Raw genomic sequence first — 20,732 nt, 5'->3', positions numbered from 1 at the left:
GAGGGGGAGAGGGAGGGAGACATAGAGAGCAGACCCAACACAATGTGTTCCATGAACCATGTGTGTGGCTGCTTCTGGAGCAAAACCCAAGGCAAGTGTGAGGTGGTCAGAGATCATGGCTGTGGAGACTGAGAGCCAGCTCTGGGTTCAAATCCTTCCTCTGCCCCATACCATTCATGTGACCATGATCATTCTACTTAATCTCTATAAATCTCAGTTTTCTCCTCTCATCATTAGGGGATCCAGAAAAAGCCATTAGAAATACCATGATTACTTTGTATAAAGTCCATACCCTAAGAGGATGAAGATAAAGAGGAATAAAGGGTAATTCAAGAAGATATATGCTATATTCAGCCTCTAAACTTAACATTTATTCTTTTAGGATTTATAGGTTGTCTCATGAGATACAGATATGAAGAATTGGCATTGATTAGACTCCATAGTAGAAATGGATCAAACTATTTCCTCTTCTTGCTTCAATTTCCCTCCAAAAGTAGTCATTATTTTATTTTTCTTTGTTCTTGTTTAGATATATTTAGTGGGAGCTACCATATATGCCTGCTCTGACAAATTCCATGTTATGTTTATCATCATTTACATATATATATGTATATGTGCATATGTATATATACTTAAACATGAAAAAAATATCTGTAGATTTCCAAGAATTCAGTCAAAATGATGAAAACAAAAAGTGAAGACACAACAGACAAGGAGCCTGACAATTACTTGGCTTCCTTTCTGTGCCTCCCTGTTCAGAAGTCTTCTCTTCTTTGACTCCACAGTGAACATAGCCTCTCTTTGACAGCAAATTAAAGTACTAATTACTGAGAAGAAGGTAGAGAAAACCTGCTGTGCCAAGTTGTGGCTGGAATTTATGCTGGTATATCTGCTCACTGCACTGGATGACTGAGTCTACAGCCAAGCATTGACCATAACAGCTTCTCTACTGGCCAAGATCAGTGTTTAATGGTGATGGTTTTGACTTCAGTGAAAAATTCATAAGAGTCCTTGCCTCCTTCTCTACCTACCCCAGAGCTCTTCATCCCCCCAAAAGGGAGGTTCAGCTCTCTGATGAGCCAGCAGTTGGTCCAGACCAAGCCTGACTGCAACTTCTTAGCTACCCTGTGAACACGGCCCACGTTGCATGACCACACTGTTGCTGCCAGCCCATATTTAACGCTGTTGGCTCTTTGAATCACTTCCTCTTCACTATCAAAGGGGACGACACATGTCACTGGACCAAATATCTCTTCCTTCATGCAGCAAGATTCATCCTTAATGTGTGTTATCACTGTGGGAAGCATAAAGTATCCTCCTTGATTCTTGGCGGGGAGACTCAGTGTATCCACCCCCTCACCACACAGAATTCGGGCCCCTTCCGAACGGGCTTTCTTGATGTAACTTCTGACCTGGGTGGGGGAAAAACCCTGATTAGCAACATTTTACCATTTGAATTGACACAAAGCAGCAGAAAATACAGTATTTTTGAATCATCTAGGAAAGGTCATTGCTAAGAAATATAAAGTTGATTATCTTATTGCTCAGCTGCTAACCCTGAGGACTGACCATCATTTGGGCATTCAGCCTTCAAATATAAGGAGAGGGGACTAATTTATTTACTGTCTAAGTCCCAGACATGTACATAAATGCTTTTCATACATTCTCATTTAAGTCTCTCAAAACTCTATTACCTGTGTGTTATTATCTCTTATTTACTGATTATGAAATTGAGCCTCAGAAAGGATAGATGGTTCATACAACTAATAAACAGGAAAGCTAGAATTCACACTCAGGTTTATTCAGTCATTAAATACACAAAAGAACAGTTACTCACTTGGGGTAAGAGGGAGCTTTGTCCATTGCAGAATATGGGAAGTTGAATGATGTATAGATTTTATGAAAGACCAAGATGCTCTTCAAAAGCTAGGCTTCCAGAACAAATAATCTCTAACTTCTGGTCTCATTATTGATTATATTCTGAAAATACATCTAGGTAATATAGTATAGCTGGCTATAATGGGAAATAAACTATGTAATAAGTAAACCCGGTGACTTGAAGACAATGGCAGATATTAATTAATAATGGTTGTAGGCAGCCCAGGTGGCTCAGCGGTTTAGTGTCACCTTTGGCCCAGGGCGTGATCCTGGAGACCTGGGATGGAGTCCCACATGGGGCTCCCCATAGGGAGCATGCTTCTCTCTCTGCTGTGTCTCTGCCTCTCTCTCCGTGTGTCTCTCATAAATAAATAAAATCTTTAAAAAAAAAAAAAGGAAACATTCAGCTATGTTTATCTTTAAAAAAACACAATGGTTGTAGAAATGACTCATTATAAAATAATATGTAATGTTTATATATCGAAATTTCATTGCAGTCACAATGATACATTATCCTACCCCCGAGGGGTATTATAAACATGGGACAAGTAGAAAAGTAATCCCCCAAATTAAAAGTATAGGACAACAGTTAAGCAGTACACCAAAGGCATGGTAAAATTTTGAAGTCATACTTTGGATTCATATTTATCTGAGCATCCTGCTCCAGTATTAGATTATTACTCTATTGTACAACTATATTCAATGTAGAGCTATGTGTTTGCCATGTAAAAATTAAAAAGTAATGTTGTTTTATTATTAAAAATATAATAGTAATGTTGTTTTATTATTAATTTTGCTCTAGTTTATAGAAGTTAATAAGCCATGAAGTCAAAGACTTTTAAAAAATAGAATACTTGGAACAGCTCTGTATTCCTCTCTGCTACCCATTTCCCCCCAACACACGCAATGACCTCAAACGTCTCCCAGAAAAGCCGTAGTTTAGTTTGTGGGTAGAGATGAAATTAGGTCTGGACTTCTCTTTCCCCTATTCTCTTGATCCTCTTGAAACAACCCACTCATATTAATTAAAAGATGCCAAAGGCAGCATAATGCGTAAACAGGGGAAGTCGAGGCAAAGACTCCAGGGGCATCTGCTGCACAGAGGACCAGAACTTATTTCCATGATTCAAACATGGAGCAGCTTTAGATCATCTCGTCTACATAGAATTTCATAATCCTCTCTCAGAGGCTCTTGGATAATAAAATATGGAGGAAAGTATTAGTTTTCAAATTGTGAACTTTTCAAAATTTTTCATTTATAAGATGATTCACACTAAAATTTATTTCCTGGAGAAAGTATCACTGGATGATAGAATGATATCTACACTAGTGGCTCAAGAACTGAGATTTTCAGGAAAATCTAAACAAAGAAAATGTTGTGACTGGTAATATGCCATAAAATGTAATAAATTATTATTATAAAAAAATTTTTTTTTTGAGAGCATAAAGGAGTTAGCACTTGGTAGCTTTGCACATAAAATCAGAGGACGGAGGTCAGATGGATGGGCTGGGGAGTGCAAGTGTTCAAATCCCAGGGCCTCTTCTTTCTTGCTGAAGATTTTTAAATGCTCAGTTTTCCCTCTGAAAAAATGGTATTAACATCCCCACCTATTCATAAGATTAGATAAAATATATGTAAAATATTTAGCATAATGCCTGGAATGCAGTAAGTCTTCTGAATGCTTGTCACTACTGGTGCTATTGGTGAAGGAGGTAATGGTATAATAAACCATAGATCTGATGCTTCCCAGCTAGGAGACTTCAGAACTGCTCCTACCCTACACATCAAGGTTTTTTTAAAACTGACAAAAGAAGACAGCAAACTGCAAAAGTGGACCTTTGTTAGGCCTGAGGCCTGGCCCTATTGGGAAATGCACCTGTGAATTTCCCCATTGCTTCCGCCAGCCTCACTGTCCACACTCAAGATTTCCATCTCCAATTACCTATATCTTTGGGCAGGCTGGCATATAGCCAGATTCTCCAGACAGCAAATGGAAAAAAAATGTGAGAGGGTAAAAATAAAAACAAGAATAAAACCAAAAAACAACCCTGTGAAACAGGGAGAGAGCCTTTTCTTTACTCCTTGAGAACAGTCGCCTACATCACTGGGAGGCAGACAAGTCACACATCCACTTAGGAGCATGCTGCATGTCCATGAGTTTCTGAGCGCTTTGCCATTACAGAACAGCTTCTACATATTCCAATTGGATTCTTCTGTTACTGCATCACTATCTATTGTGACAACCACACAGAAGTAAGATGGACACAGAGTAAGTAAGAAGTAGGATGGACTCTACAGGGCTAATTTGATTCAGAGAAGATGTAGACAAATGGCAGAAGAGAAGTGGAATACAAAGATGGCAGCCAGACCCCCCTTGGTTCGCACCCCCAAAACTTTCTGTTTTGGGCAAGGAAAGATGACCACCAGTGGACCCTGTCCACTCCTTCTTTGATCCCAGAGGGTTTGGTATACCAAACTGAAAAGAATTCCACTGAAAAGGCCACATTTACACTTTCCTTGCTGCTTCCATTAGCTCTCTCTCAAGGGCAGAGACACCCCAGGCCTTCTCACAAGCATTGATCTGAAAGCCCCCCATTGTGGGTCCACCTGATGGGAGATGTTGCTGGGGGGAGCCGTGACTCCTTACATCTAGGCACACATGCTCAGGATGGAGCAATGAGGATGGCAGATGTTGAGGAACCCTTTGAACCTCAGCAGGATTACCCTGTGGCTTCACACAAGAGAGGAAACGGAAGTCTGCCTGAGAGGTACTCTATTCTATTCTAGGTAGGAGGGGTCCATAAGTAGAACCAAAAACAAGAGAGCTCCATACATCACAGCAGATGTATCTGCGGTGAAGAAATGGGAATACCATTGTTAGTGCTCTTCCCTAGAAAACTAAAAATAAAATAAATTGGCCAATGATAGAAAACTATTTCTAAATGTTTAACTGTGTGTACAAAATCTTCTTAAAAGCAGTAGAGCCATGGAGCTTTCTGAGATGAGTGCAGAGTAATTAATTGTAATTTATTTTAATAAGGAAGTGGCTGAAAAGATTATTTTCTATAAGGATCAAGTAGAAAGTCATGAGAAGTTGATTGAAAAGTCATCATACAGTTTGGTTCATAGTAATGTGCTAATGTGGTTTTCTTACTGTGGACAATTGTATTGTGGACATGGAAGATGTTAACAAAAGGGAAAGCTGCATGAGTGGATATAGAAACTCTCTGCCTTATCTTTGAGATTTTTCTATTCATCTTAAGTTATTCCAAAATAGAAATTTTATTTCTTTTCTTAGTTTTTTGACTGAGATAGAAAACATATGATGGTAAAAATATATGGGAGTTTTAAAAACTTCTGTTTGGAAGATAAATATGGGCTTATGTTTGAATGTGGTCAGAAAAAAACTAGTAAGCTTTTCCTTTTCAGAATTATTCACGGCACCTAAGTATACTACACGGAAATGATATAGTAAGAAAACAAAGTCCAACCAATGTGTTAAATAAATGCTTGTCGCTTCCAGCAAAATGTAGTTTCATAGAAGATGGCAGTTCTGGACTAAGATATGTGAGGGGGAGGTTGACACCAGGCCTAAAACTTCATCAATGATTCAATTCTTAAAAAAAAAAAAAAAGAAAGAAAGAAATATCATTTGTGTTTTAGATCTATTAGGATTCTTGGCTTTTGTCCACAGCTTCTGTGGCTACAATGCTAGAAATGTGAGAATCCCTCCCGATGTCCTACAGGACTGTTTCACACCCTCCCCTCCCTTCTGAACCCTCAGCATCTTCTCCCCCCCTCACCCTGCTTCTTAGTTCACTGAGAAAACAGAAGGAATAAGAAGAAACCATCAAGCTACTACTCCCACCGCTAAGAGCATCTGTGTTCCACAATGTTGTAAAGGTCAAAGTTAAAGTGTGTTAATCTGCTAAACGTGTGCAGTATCAAAGATGTCTACAGACTTCAGTCAAGGCTCTGTCCCTCACTGGCTGACTGGCAGGAGCATATTTTCCTTGGTGGTCTCAGTTACCACAGCTGAAGACAAGGTCCTCCAGCTCCAAAATCCTATGACTTATTTTGAGAGTCACATCAGGTGTTATATTAAAATGACCTTAAAGACCTAATTTCCATAAATCACCCAGAGACCATCAACAACTTCTCCCATGTAGACTATCACTAGCCCCACCCACTTAAGGACCACATAATTTAGATCATGCATCCTGGCATGTCCAGAATTCTAACTTCTGTAAGCCACGGGCAGAACCCTTTCCACTGGGAACCTTTATCTATGGAAATTCCTGCCACCTTGAGTTCACATCATTCTTATTAGCTGATCCTTATGTTTTGAAATTTATCTTCCTCACTCTCAATGGCATCCCCATGCTGACTTCTCAAATTCATTCATTCCATGTAGATGCTGTTTTAACCTGAACTACATTTGTGTATTCATATTGAACATTTGTAGACTGTATCCAGAGACCTAAAGGTCAGAATTTTTTTAAGAATAGGGTCGTAATTCTTACAACCCAGAAACTGCACTTCTGGGTATTTACCCCAAAGATACAGATGGCAGTGAAACACCAGGACACCTGCACCCCAATGTTCATATCAGCAATATCCACAATAGCCAAACTGTGGAAGGAGCCTCGATGTCCTTCAACAGATGAATGAATAAAAAAGATGTGGTCTATATATACAATGGAATATTACTCAGTCATCAGAAAGGATGAATACCCACCATTTGCTTCAACATGGATGGAACTGAAGGGTATTATGCCGAGTGAAGTAAGTCAATTGGAGAAGGACAATCATCATATGGTTTTGCTCATACGGGGAATATAAAAAATAGTGAAAGGGATTATAGGGAAAGAAGGGGAACTGAGTGGGAAAAATTAGAGAGGGAGACAAACCATGAGAGACTCCTAACTCTGGGAAATGAAAACAGGTTGCAGAAGGGGAGGTGGGTGGGGGGATGGGGTGACTGGGTGACGGGCACTGAGAAGGGCACTTAATGCGATGAGCACTGGGTGTCATACTATATGTTGGCGAATCGAACTTCAATTAAAAAAAATAGGGTCATAATTAACAACATTTCAAAGCACAGAGTATGCTATGTTCTGCGCTGAGCTTCTCCCCAGACTTCTATTGCAGAGATTTACTTACTTTCTCCAAATGAGCTTTACTTATCAGAGCTCCCATGCTGGCCAATGGATCGGAGGGAATACCAACTTTCCACCTTCTGGTAGCTTCTACAAACTTCTCCAAAAATTCCTTATAGATGCTCCTCTGAACAAAGATTCTGCTGGTACAGAGGCAGATTTCACCCTGCCAAACAAGAATGACACATGAGGACAATGACGAGACACAGTCCTTCATGGATAGGTCACTCTGCATTTCTGAGCACCTGCCAGTTACCAAGCTCCGGTCTAGGCAATGGGAGACACAGGTAAACAAGACAAAGTCCCACCACAAGGAACACATAGTCCTGTGGGGAAGTCAGGCAATAGCATAAGTACATGAGCTCAATCAATAATATAATTTCAGGTCATGACCAAAGCAATACAAGAAAAATGAAGCAGAGGATGAGAATAGATATCAATGGAAAAGTGCCACTTTTACTCCTTTTTAGTAAAAGGAGTCCTGGAAGGCTCTTGTGAAGAGGGGGTATTTGAATTGACACTCGATTGACGTGAAGGAGCTAGTTGGGCTAGATGTGGAGGAAGGCAGTTCTTAGCAGGCAGGGTAGAGGGGCTGCTTGCTGCAGGGGTGAGCCTGCAGTGGTGCAGTGTATGAGGCAAGGCAGGAGGCAAGCAGGGCTGAGGCCAGGAGTGGAGGCAGGAATGGTGGTAGCCAGTGTAGGAAATGAGGGCCGGGGGTGAGTCCCGGCAGTCCATGCCGAGTCCCAGAGGCTCACAAGGAGTTTGCATCTTGCTCCCAGTATCATGAAAAGACCACGGAAGGCTTCAAGCAGCTGGATGATAGGATGGGGTTTACATTGTTAAATGATCGCTCTGGCAGCTGTGTAGAGAGTAGAAAGGAAAGGAACAAGAGTGGGATCAGAGTAAAGAGAGTATTCCAGAAGTCCAGATAAGTGGAGGTAGCTTGGACCGGGGCGGGAACAACAAAGATGAACAACATGATAGGCATCTACTGACATCACCAGATTCGTAAAGGAACGTGTGACCCTAAGGTGCAAGAAAACTGGTATTGATGCTCTGCGAAAGTGTTGAGTTCCAGGATATATTTTAATAATTGAGCCAACAGGAGTGATTGATGGATTAGTGAGATATAAGGAAAAGGGAAGGTAAGAACAAGGGTGAGTCCCAAGTTTTTGATGGAGCCTCAGAGCAGATGGCAGCCTTCTTCCCCAGAAAGGCAAGGCCAAGGCAGGGAGAGGAAAGGTATTGTACAGAAAGGAAAGGGAGAGAAATCAAGAGTTCTGCTTTGCACAGGTCAAGATTCAGATGCCTAATAGAGATATTGGATGTTCTGGGCAGAGGTGCTAACAGGTGCCTGAGGGAAAAATGATCTTCACTATCATTTGAATATAGCATGCCATCATTCACAAACCACAGTCTAGACATCTCAGAGCATTATGAATGTATGATAAGTATCTATCTGCATAAATAATATTTTTACCACATGAATATTTGATCTCCACAATAATTCTAAGGATAGAATATCTCTAATTATTTTGATAGTTGTGCAAAGGTGTATTGTCCAAATTAAATAGTCACTGTTTTGAAACAAAGAATTCTCTCTGCAACCAGAATCACCATTAGAATCATCAGCATATCTGGCTTGGGAAATCTGCAAACACAAGTGCCCTCTGCCATGTGGGGAGGGAGGGTGTGGTAAAGAGAGTTGAGGGGTTAACCAATCAGGGTTTTCCCGATTACTTAGTGCCAGGAAAACATAGGTAATACTAGGATCTCTAGTGGCATGACTTTAGAGGAAATGAGAAAAGGGAAATATTGTTATTGAGTGCCTATTGTGTGCCAGGCACCATGAATTATTATGAGTTATCTTACAATATTATCTTATAACTCAGAATAATTCTGTGGTGTATTACTTTTCACAGTTTACAGTTAGAAAATGGAGCTTTGAATAAACATAAGCCCGAGGTCACCAGGCATGAGAAGTTTCAACTTCAGTCTGAGTGATGTGGAAGTCCACATTCATTTCCTCTGTGTCTCACAGCGTGTCTAAGTCTGTGTGTGCCCCGAGCCAAAGGAGACCACGCACGATAGAGATGTTTCAAAAGAGCCTGTTATATTCAACTGAGGAAGAAGAACTCACCATGTGGGACTCATTTCTGCGTTAAGGAAAAAGAAAACAGCCCCTCTGTTTTGCCTAAAATCTGTGATCTTGAATTAGCCAGTTGGGCTCCTGTCCTCTTCCCCACTGACATTTAAAATACCCCTCAAGAGGAAGGCTCTCAGCAATGTCATGTTCTTGCACAATTCTGGCAGCCAAGAAGCTACAATCCATTTTGGCAATCAGAGTGCGTTTACTTTCATGCAGTTTTCATGTAATGTCCTCTCAGCTGTTTCTCAGTCCACAGCTTGTCCCTCCCCTTGTTGTCACTAAGTCACCAAAATGCTTGATTTAATTGTTTGTTTTGATACTTGTTTATTTTATTTTTTTAAGATTTTATTTATTTATTTGAGAGAGAGTACAAGCAGGGGAGGGGAGATGGGCAGAGGGAGAGGGAGAAGCAGGCTCCTCACTGAGTAGAGATCCCGAGGGACTCTGGGATCATGACCTGAGCCAAAGGCAGATGCTTAACTGACTGAGACACCTAGGAACCACAGATACTTGTTTATTTTAATGATTAAAATAGCTGTATCATAGAATTGCAAGTCTATTTTCTAAAATCTAAAATGTAAGTCTATTGATCCAGAAATATATAGAGATATATAGAGAGATACAGAATGAAGCCACTTTCTCTAAGAATTACTGTGAGAGAAATAATTACAATTATAATGATCATGAAAATAACCACTGTCAAGAACGGTGTTCATTCTACACTCACAAAATTGCTACTGGAAGGCATCATTATCGCTTCCATGATTTTATAGGTAAAGAAATGAAAGTTCAAAAGGTTACAACAACTTAAGCAAGTTAAATAAAAATATCTCATTTCACTTATCTTTCTTTCTATAGCAATTCTAGCTCTTTAGTTAATTCTTTGTTCACTGCTAAAATTTTTAAAGAGCAGATCCTTTGGAGAAAATCATTCAGTGTTTGTGCACTCCTGCTCTACCCTAGGCCTAGTCCTGGGTGTTGAAGGTCAAATGTGGCCCCAAAGCAGACACAGATGGCCTCTTTCTGATGCTTACAGTCTGGTCTATCTGGGTCAGCATTCCTAAGCCTTTGGGTGCCATGGCCTCCAAGAATCTGCCGAGTACTGTGGCCTCCAAAAAAATATCTACTACACAATTTGAGGAGAAGCAAAGTTGCTCATGACCCCAACATAAGAAACGTGCCCTAGACTGGCTCAGGCATTTATTTCTAAGTGTGTGCTGCATTTGGGATGCTCCTGGGGGAACACAAGATTTATTGGAGATAAAACATTTAGACAGCAAGAAGAGAATGGGGGTAACTCTGTGTGTAAAGGGATGAAAAAGCTTGGAGAAGCAAAAATTCAATCATTTTGCCCATGGCTGGTACCTGATAAAAGCTGTGTAACTCAAGAAGAGGAGCTTGCTGAACAGGAGCTGTGATTCTACACAGACCACAGATTGGCACTGAGATAAAACAGATAGTCAACAGAATAACACAACTTAATAATCTCCTTTCACTGAAATAGCACCTACTATTGACTACTAGTTGACCTACTAACTCCTGGCTTTGCACTGTGATGAAACAGATCCAGTCTGACAGGGTCACAGAGTTTAAAAATTAACTAAAAACAAAACAAGCAAACCCAAAGGACACACCTGGTTGGCAAAGCTGGACTTGACAGTCGTCGGAATACACTCCTCCAGGTTGGCGTCCTCAAAGATGATGGCAGGGTTCTTGCCCCCCAGCTCCAGGGAGAGCTTCTTGCAGTGGGGAGCACTCAGATGTATGATCCGCTCGGCTGTGGGCTGACTCCCCGTGAAGGAAATGAGGGGTACCTCTGGATGGGCCACCAGGGCCTCGCCTACCCTGGGCCCCGTTCCAAACACAATATTTACCACACCTGGTGGAACACCTGGCCAGGAAACAGAACAGTATCCAGGTCTGTATCTGGTTAAAATACAGAAACAGTAACAGAAATTATAATAGTAATTCTCCGTGTGTTGAGAACTTCCGGTTACACACAGGTTCTCCTTGAAAATCCAGTAGCTTGCATGGGTGGGTGTAGACTTCTATGGCTGTCTCTAGTTTAATAGCAGAGCAAAGACTATAGCGCCACCTCCACCTACAATGCACCTTAGGTGGGATTTCTCCAGGTGCTTTGTCTTAGAAAAATTAAGAGGATAATATTCTAATTAATCCATTCCATAATATTGACTAGGCATCAGGGACTGAGGACACAGAGATATCCTCAGGCAAGTCAAGCCCCATAGGAGGAGGGTCCTGCCCTAAGTTGGTGTTCAGGAGTCACAATTCAGTGTGAAAAGGTTAAGTGGAGGGAAGAAGAGATTGACTGTCTTGGCCCAGGGAAGTGAGGGAGGGCTTCCCCAGGAAGGTGAGCTTCAGTTAAGGGTCTTCTGTCCCATGATATGGATGTATCATTACACTCTAGGACTACCTTAAAGTGTTAAGAACACCCAAAAACAGATGCTCCAGATTTTCTAGCACAAGACCCTACTGCCCTACATTTGAATTTTTTATTTTAATGTGTTTATGGCTGTACCTATTTATTGCCTAGCCATCACCGGGAGGTGCGCTATCTCAGGGGAGAAATGTCCTGTCTGTGTTTTGCTCCTCACAGCCTTCCCTGTGCCATGGCCTAGTTTGCCAGACAGATTAATACCCACAAGAGCTTGCATTCACTGTGGGACCATCTTTGCAGGAAGTGATTTAGATCTCCCAGCAACTGGATGAGGCAGGTCAGATTGATATCCTCATCTCACCCAAACCGAGGCAAAGTAAGGTTAAGTAGCAACCCCTAGGAAGCAAAACTGGGTGTAGATGGTTAACAAATACTTAGGTGAATGAATGAATGAATGAATGAATGAATGAATGAATGAATGAGTGCTTCATGTACATTATCCAATTCAGAAATGGTCCTTGACTCTGGAAAGCTTTATAAGTCCAGAAAGAAAATCTATGTGCAAATATGTTGTGTCCGGGAACAAACCAGAGAAGTACCCAACAGTAGTCTTGTTTTCATCAAGATTATCATGTGGTTCAAATATAAAATTGAATTTGACCATTGAAGACAATCTCTGGAGCAGGCTAGTGTCTGGTTTGATTGGGTTCTTTAAGCCTGCTGTCATTTCAAACTGTGCTATGAACAAACAAACAAACAACTGTGCTATGGTCTTACTGCCTGCCAACCACCTGCTGGGGGAGCTGCTCCTGCAGTAGACATACAGGGGTGAAGAGAGGAAAAACTGTGAGCTAATCCTGTACATGAAGGGGATTTCTTAGAAAAGAATCAGCGAGAGGAAAACCAAAGATGTCAATGGAATCAATTTTGCTCTATGCAGATTCTATTCAAAACAAGATTTCAGTGACACCGAGGTGGCTAAAGCCCACAACACTTGCAACCCCAAAGCCAATCCTGTGCCTCTCCAGACCCACAGCTATTTTACCTGCTTTCTCCAGGAGCTTGCACATCATCCACGCAGTCACCGAAGTCAGCTCGCTGGGCTTGGCTATCACGGTATTGCCAGCGGCGATGGCCGGTGCCACCTTCCAGGTCAGCAAGTAGAGTGGCAAGTTCCAGGGGCTGATCAGACCAGCTACAAGGGCAGGACAGAAACACTGCCACCAGTGGCATGCCTCCCAAACTAGACTGGCCAAAACTAGGTTTATTAATGTGGAATTCCTTCACCCTGCATAAAACTTAGGCTTACTCTTCTAAAGCCCCAAACCTGGGCAACCCAGGTGGCTCAGCAAGTTAGTGCCGCCTTCGACCCAGGGCTTGGTCCTGGAGACCTGGGATCGAGTCCTGCATCGGGTCCCTGCATGGGGCCTGCTTCTCTCTCTGCCTCTTTCTCTCTCTCTGTCTGTCATGAATAAATAAATAAAATCTTAAAAAATAATAATAAAGCCCCAAACTTTGCTTACTTGTAGCCAGCTGCAGGGAAATAACTCCAAAAAGTATTGCAAGCAACTGTGCCTTTTAACACTATAAATCAATAGTTTACTCTGAGTTTTGAAATTTTTAGGCTTTTACCTTCTTTTTAAACTTCTCTCTCCTTCATCATCAAACTGTCTAGCTACTATTTCTTGTAAGTTTTTTTTTATCACTGTTTCTAATCCATTGTGGATTAAAACATAAAATCTCAAGTTTTTTAGAATTATTGGTAAAATAAGAGCAAATGGATTCTGAGTCTGCCCTGTGGGGACCGTCCTGTTAGTAAAGCCAGTGAATTTTGATGTATGGACTATAAAATCCATTTTGGTTAGCCAGAGGATTTTTTTTAAAGATTGTATGTATTTATTTGAGAGAGAGACAGAGAGAATATGAGTAGGGGACAGAGAAAGAGGGAGAAACAGACTCCCTGCTGAGCAAGCAGCCCAATGCAGGGCTCAGTCCCTGGACCCTGAGATCATGACCTGAGTGAAAGGCAGACACCTGACTGACTGAGCCACCCAGGTGTCCCTAGCCAGAGGACTTTTTAATAAAGAATTCTCTCTAGGTTCTCACTTGTATCATGACCAGATAGGATTGCTAAATAAGTAACAGAAACAGCATCTAGAACTGTCTCCATGCAATATTCTGAAACCATCCAGGTTTCCAACCGTAAAAGACACACACACACACACACACACACACACACACACACACAATCTACCTTATGAATAGGTAAATGGATTCATCTTACTATATACTCTTACCTTAAACCTATGCTGTGAAAGTAAACATTTATTTTATATGCTTGTATTTCTCATTAGAAAATCTTTTCTTTAGAGGATAAGAGAATATTTTTCAGCATTATGCATCTCCGTAGTTCTAAGAAGGAGGTCTGAGCTTTTCCTAATTCCTTCAAAATATTATTTCCAAAGGATTCAAATGACCCAAGTGGTAATAGGACCCATTTTCTTTCCTTTTCAGTTATTTGCTTTTATCCTATCATGAAACGTGACCAGCGGACGTGGGTGCTTGGTGGTTGGCGGAGCAGTGACATCTGGTGGTGTCTGGGTCATTGCTCCTGTCCTCCAAAAGAGAGCGGCAAGGAGCTAATTCAGTGAAGACCAATCGACTGTCCTAAGTGTCCTACCTTTACTAATTCATTTAATTCACATTAAAGTACACGAATCTGAAATCAAACTGTTCTCCCGGGCTTCCAGAGAAGACCCCTGAAGAATACGAGTGCCAAGAGGCCGGCCCTGCACGTCCCCCCAAGCCGTGCCCTCAACCGCAAGACCCCGAGCCTTGCGGCGAGTTCCCCCGGGTCAGCCGGGCGGCAGGTGCCGGCTCCGGGCTGCAGGTGCCGGGCTGCGGGCTGCGGGCTGCGGGCTCCGGGCTCCGGGCGGCAGGTGCCGGGCTGCGGGCTGCGGGCCCCGGGCGCGGGCTGCGGGCGGCACCCACCGATGCCCACGGGCGCCCGCACGGTGTAGTGCACACAGCCCGCGGGGTCCGCCTGCGTGCACTCCGACGTGTGGTGCAGGACCGACGACGCGAAGAACCGGAGGTTCTGCACCGCCCGGGGGATGTCCAGGCTTCTCGCCAGGGTCACGGTCTTCCCTGCAAGGAGCCGGGAGGGAGGCGGGTCAGCGCGCCCGGGGGCCCGGGTGCACGGCGGAGCGTGCGTTCATGAGACGGGGAAATGAGCGGGTGTGTGGCCACAGGAGGAGGCGGAGGGGGGTAAAACCCAGTGAAAGCCCCTTTGCTTCGTAGACTGAACCATTCGTAGCTACCGCGAACGGGCCAGATGCCCGCCGCTCCGCTCACGGCAGCGCGCTCGACCCCAGATCACCAGCTGTGCCCGCGCCGCGGGGGGGCTGCGCCACGGGGCCAAGCACCATGTGCACCAAGTGTCCCCCGCGCAGCGTGGAGCCGCGAAGACCGGCGCGCGCAGGACCCGGGAGGGGCCTGCGGAGACTGCGCTCACTCCCTGCGTGCCCCATCCAAGTCCTGGCTCCCGGAATGAACACAAAGAGAAACAGCTTTTCTGGGTTGTTCCTTAGTCGCCCTTGGTGACCTAGGGGCGCTCCCCGAGGCCAGCAGCACCAGCAGGAAACATCTTCTTAAGGGCTTGGACTCAGGCTGCTCCCTAACTTTACGCTGATTTACAACATCCATATAATTCTAAAAGATCTCCGGTTTTCCTAACAGATATTACTGCAAGGATTTATGGACATTTACCCCTTTACCCAAGCCTTTGGGAAGGAGTTAAAAATTGGGAAGTTGTGGGCTCCTGGGTGGATAAGTTGGTTAAGTATCTGCTCTCAGCTCAGGACCCCTGGGGTCCTGGGGTGGAGCCCTGCCTCGGGCTTCCTGCCTCTGCTGCTCCCCCTGCTTGTGTTCTCTCTCTCTTTCTCCCTCTCTCATATGTGTGTGTGTGTGTGTGTGTGTGTGTGTGTGTGTGTGTATAAATATTTAGAAGTTCGCTTTGAAATGGTCTACCTAGAATTGGTGGGGAATTGCATGCTCATCTCTCTTCTTCCTCTCTCCCCATATCCACGCCCTTTGCCAAAAGCCTTTGCAGTGCCTTCCACCAAATGGACAAAGTGTATTTATTGCCTTGACCCGGGAACTTGGGCTCAGCCATGCCTGCTCAGGCCATCAGAATGGGACAGAAGTGAGCCAGTTGCAAGCCTCCTGGGTGTTTTTTCTGTCCACCTCCGCCTCTTCCATGAGGGGCACAGGTGTGGGCTAGCCTGATGGGCCCAGGAGGGCCATTGTGGAAGTGCCCTGAGTCCCGGTCCATTGTGGTTAAGAGGCACCAGGTCACCCGACAACTGGAATGAGGGTATGAATTGCCAGCATCCGAGTAATCATACTGCACTTTCTATAAAGCACAGCCCTCACCTTGGTCTCTGGACTCCGCCTGGGCCAGCTCCTCCAGGGACTGCTCCAACAGGTCAGCCAGCTGGTGCAGCACCTTCGAGCGCTCCTGGGGGCTCCGGGCAGACCAGCCAGGAAAGGCTGACCGGGCAGCCTCCACCGCCGCTTCAATCTTTGAGGTTGCAAAAAGGAGAGGGTCGCCTTTAGACTATTGCTCCTGAGGTTGGACGAATCCAGAATCCACAGGTCCACACACACCTAATTTTTTTCTGCCTCATTTCAAATATTCAATGCTTCCTAGTGCTGAGTCACCTGCAAAGTGGTATTTCTGTGATGATGCGGCAATCAGAACGAAGCTATTTGAATTTTAATAGATGCATGTTTTCAATCATGTCAAAATATAGAATTTTTTTGGAATATCATATGAGAGAGAAAACTTCATCTAGGTGCGTGGAATTTCTAAGTCTTTTATCCAGCTGCAACCTATCTGACAAAATCTAAAATTTCATTTGAAATCGTATCCTCAGATCGTCATTTCCACTTGCAATGACTAATCATAATAGTCATTAACCTTTATAAATAAAAGAGTATGCTAAACATACAAATTATTTCAAGTAACCTGTTTTAAAATTCTGTACCATGACTATGGCTATGCCTATTTTGCAGATGAGGAAATCAAGGCACAGAGAACTGCAGTAATTTGGCAGAGGTCACACAGCTAACAAGTGGCAGCGTCAGGATTCAGACCCAGATCTCTGTGGCTCCCAAGGCCAGAGCTGGCTTGCTGTGGCATAGCCATGGTCTCTGCGCCCTGCCTGGCTCAGCCCAGTGAAAGATGCCTCTGTGGGAAAAGAGGCCAACTGTGTTTGGACAGATTGGAAACCTGGTTTTAGAGCAAATCCAAAAGGAAACAATATATGGAAAGGTTCGAGCAAGGCCAATTCTTTCAAGGCAAGATAAGTCTCTGGCGAAGTCTAAGGAACATCCTTACGAGAGATGGCAAATCCATAGCCTGTGTCTCAACCCTCTTGCCTCTCACATGCAGAACAAGACTTTATAATCACTCACGGCTTTCTCCCACCCCTGGGCCCAGGTCCAGCCTCACAGTCCTTTTCCACAGGCTTCTGGACCCTGAGCAGCTTTCTCGAATCACGTGATCTGACAATTCAGCCGTCCTCTCCCACAAAATCTGATCGACACTCCTCCTTTGTTTTCTTTGTAAACAGAATCACTTCCAGCTGAGCTGAATAAAGGATAAAATGATTCTCATCTTAATTATTAACTTCTGGAAAAGTGGTATTTTTGGTTCCAAAGATGGGTCTCTACTGCAGACTTGCAGACAGGATGAAGGAATAACATGGACTGTGGTGCTCTTCCACCAGGAACTGCAGCCTCCTCGAGGCCTGCTGGCAGCCAACAAGAGCAGGGCTTTTTCCTACCAGGGCCGGTGTAAAATCTAATCTTCCTGATGTTGTCCATGTAAAATCTGAGCTTTTTGCTATACAGAAAAATCAAGTGTAGTCATATTTTGGAAGTTGCCCTATGTCTGTGTAATACAGAATACATGTTAATGTAACATGAGCAAAAGCTAATACCTAGAAAGCATTTACTAAATACTAAACACAAAGGGCTTTACATATATCACTCTGCTTAAGCCTCAGAATAACACTATAAGGTAGGTGTTATTGTTATCCCCATTTTATAGGTAAGGAGACTGAGGTGGAAGGAAATTCAGCTCTAAGTCAAGACCATAGGTACTAAGTGGTGCAGTCTGTCTTTGAAGCCAGGCAGTCTGACTCTGGCCTGTGCTTATGACTGCGAAGCTACAATATAAATGCCACCACGAACGTGTGTGTGTCCATGTGTGTGCGCGTGCGTGTGTGTGTGTGCGTGCATGCACGCGGGGTGTGTGTGGTGTGCGTGGCCACTGATATAAGCATCAGAGATGAGAATGTTAGCTCACTGTCGTCTGTGGAATAAGGATGATGACGGAGTTTTATTTGCAGGTTGTTACGATTCATATTAGAAGTGATCTGTGTTAGAAGGCTTAGTAATGTGGAGCACAGGGAAAAACCTGTTAGCAGCACCAGCAGCACTTTTTTTGAGAGACTTTCTGAAGAATTGGGCACATAGTTTGAATGTGGATGATATTTTTCAAGCCAGAAAAAAGTGGGACTTAGGGGATCATCAGAGAGGATATTTGCAAGTTAAATTGTTGGGAAATCCAAAATATTTATTCCTCTGCTAGCAGATGCATCCATCATTCTATCTTCTGAAAAGCCATGAACCATTAGCCATAGAAAATATTTCAGGTGCATTCATCATATTTGTCATTTTTAACTTCAGTTTGTAAAACACTCTGAGACCAGGAGGGCTATTAAACAGAAAGATGGATTTCCCACATCCCTCCCCGTCATTCGAAACAAAACTGTGAGTTACAGTGTAACCAACAGATTAGCCAATGTTTGCTAACTTTTACCCAGAAGTCTAAAGGTTTTTTTTAATGCAAGACAGGCTTAAATTATTAACAAAAGAAAAATAATAGCTTAGTATATATGAAGGCTTATTTATATATGAATATTTGTATATGAAGGCTACAATTATCTTTTAAATAATCTTGCTCTGTGTGCCTTAAAAAATAATATGTGGGGGTGACTGGGTGACACATTTACGCTGTCAGTGCAATCATTGATAACTAATCACATATATCACCAACATTTTATAAAATTCTCAGATAAAATTAATTCCACATCACTTAAACAATTTGTGCCATTAAGCACTTTGATTAAGAAAAAGGATGGGATGGTGTTAAGTTTAAAAGCAAATATATATGGGAATTTGATTTTGTATTTCATCATTCAAATGATCACTTTTACTTTACTAGATATTTTAAAGACATAAGGAATTATTAGAGGATAATCTAAAATAAACCCCTGGGTTTTTCACTTTTGCTTGTTTTAGTGAAGTAACAAGTTGTTGTTGTTGTTGTTGTTTTAAAGAAATCCATGAATATAGTGTCAACGTTAGGTAACACTTGATAACGAAAAGAAAGCAGAAACACACACACACACACACACACAAAAAAAAAGAAAGAAAGAAAGAAAGAAAAAGAAAGAAAGAAAGAAAGAAAAGAAAGCAGAAACACTGACCAGTCTTAACAAATAATACTTTTTACTAGACCCCCTAATAAGGAATGTCTGAGAAATGCATCGTGTGTCAGGCTGCCTAAATTAAATCACTTCTGCTCACAGCCGTCTGGGTTTTGTCCCAGGTGTAAATATCAAAGTTCATGTGAGGCCACTTTGCTTTCATCAGCACCTATTTTTGCTAACAACAAGAATAACAAAAATACAAAGAGGATTTTCACTTTTATGAAAAAAGCCATTACCATTCTTACATACTTCTTTCCCAAAAGCAAGGTGGCATAACAGGAACTTTCTGAAAATGGAGGATACTCTTCACTTTATGCAAACACTCCCCCTTTGGATAATGAGGGGAAACCTGCATCCTAAAAGTCCCATTACAAAGCCAACCTTCCCAGAACTCAGATCTTCCTTCTGCTAGTGTTTAACAATTCTACACCTTTTCCCAACTCCCTTGCTCCCAGAGAAGTAAGAGACATGTAATTCATCAACACATGAAATACATTTCAGTCTTCCCTAAGTGGATATACTCACCTCTCTCTCTCTCTCTCTCTCTCTCTCTCTCTCTCTCTCTCTCTCTCTCTCTCGAAATTTATTTATTTCATTGTGAGAAAGAGAGGGAGTGGGGGAGAAAGAGGCTTTGAGCATATTCAGCAATGAGCACAGCCCGCTGCAGGGCTCGAGCCATGACCCCGAGATCACACAGGACCTGAGCCGAAACCAAGGGGTGCTCAGCCGACTGCACCACCCAGGCGCCCCACTCACCTCTTCTTTTCCACTGTTTGGCACTCGGCAGTACACTTCTCCCGTAGACGGATCATAAGAATCAATATAGGAGTTACAAGGTACAAACTTCCCATTAATGAAGTTCTCCAGTGTCATAAGTGTATTTGTTCCCGCCATGGCGGAGGCCACTCCTGTCTTTCTCCTTGGCAGTTCTTCTGTTAGGTTCCCCCTGAACCCTTCTCCACCCTGAGTTAGCCCAACCTCACCTCCAGCCCCAACGTCCTCATTTGCCAGTCAGTGAAAGTGGGAGGTGGCCTGACACTCAGGAGTGCTCCAGTCTCCAAACCGTGAGAGAAGAGGATTCTGGAACATTTCACAGACTTCCAGTACATGATCAGAAAGGGATAGTACTATGGTAAATTAATTCAGCTTATGTGTCTGTGGCCCTTTGAAATGTCAGAAGGCATCCGAGTTATCTCCTTTTGTTGGGTTCACACTATAAACTGTGTACTGCTCAAACAGACCCTGAAGCAAGTCCTTGACATGGGTTTACTCATTTATTCCTACACAACAATCCTATATAAAGTAAATGTCATTAAATCCTCTGTATTGTAGGAGAAACTGAGCCTCCAAGAAGTTAATTTGTCCAAAGTTGCAGTTAGTAAGGGATGAACATTAATCTGTTTATCTCCAAGTCACGTGTTTTCTTCAACACATCACTGCCCTGACCCCACAGAGGGGATGAAGACTTACTCCCTCTTTCCATCTGTTGCCTCTTTCTCCTTATCGTGGCTGCCTTCTCTGTGAGCAGTCCTCCCTCCGGAAACCAACAGCTCATCTCTCCCAGCTATGCCACAGCAGTAAGGGT

The 20,732-nt window shown here is 43.0% G+C and overlaps 1 protein-coding gene across 2 annotated transcripts; it reads right to left on the bottom strand.

Moving 5' to 3' along the window:
* Nucleotides 1–349: 349 nt before the first annotated feature.
* On the bottom strand, nucleotides 350–20,475 carry ALDH8A1 (aldehyde dehydrogenase 8 family member A1). 2 transcript variants are annotated; one of them, XM_025997866.2, is made up of 7 exons: nucleotides 19,904–20,475; nucleotides 16,020–16,167; nucleotides 14,577–14,732; nucleotides 12,631–12,780; nucleotides 10,822–11,078; nucleotides 7,043–7,204; nucleotides 350–1,412 (listed from the first exon to the last, which is right to left on the bottom strand). In XM_025997866.2, exons 1-7 carry the CDS (start codon nucleotides 20,039–20,041, stop codon nucleotides 960–962), a joined length of 1,464 nt encoding a protein of 487 aa, XP_025853651.1. In that variant the 5' UTR covers nucleotides 20,042–20,475; the 3' UTR covers nucleotides 350–959. The 2 variants fall into 2 exon arrangements, with proteins under 2 accessions (XP_025853651.1, XP_025853652.1); XM_025997867.2 differs by lacking the exon at nucleotides 14,577–14,732 and having other exon boundaries at nucleotides 19,904–20,150.
* Between the last annotated feature and the right edge of the window lie 257 nt (nucleotides 20,476–20,732).

This window comes from Vulpes vulpes, chromosome 1, assembly GCF_048418805.1.
Source record: "Vulpes vulpes isolate BD-2025 chromosome 1, VulVul3, whole genome shotgun sequence".
Taxonomy (NCBI): Eukaryota; Metazoa; Chordata; class Mammalia; order Carnivora; family Canidae; genus Vulpes; species Vulpes vulpes.
The sequence above is the reverse complement of the archived record's forward strand: the minus strand, read 5'-3'. Positions and strand labels throughout refer to the sequence as shown.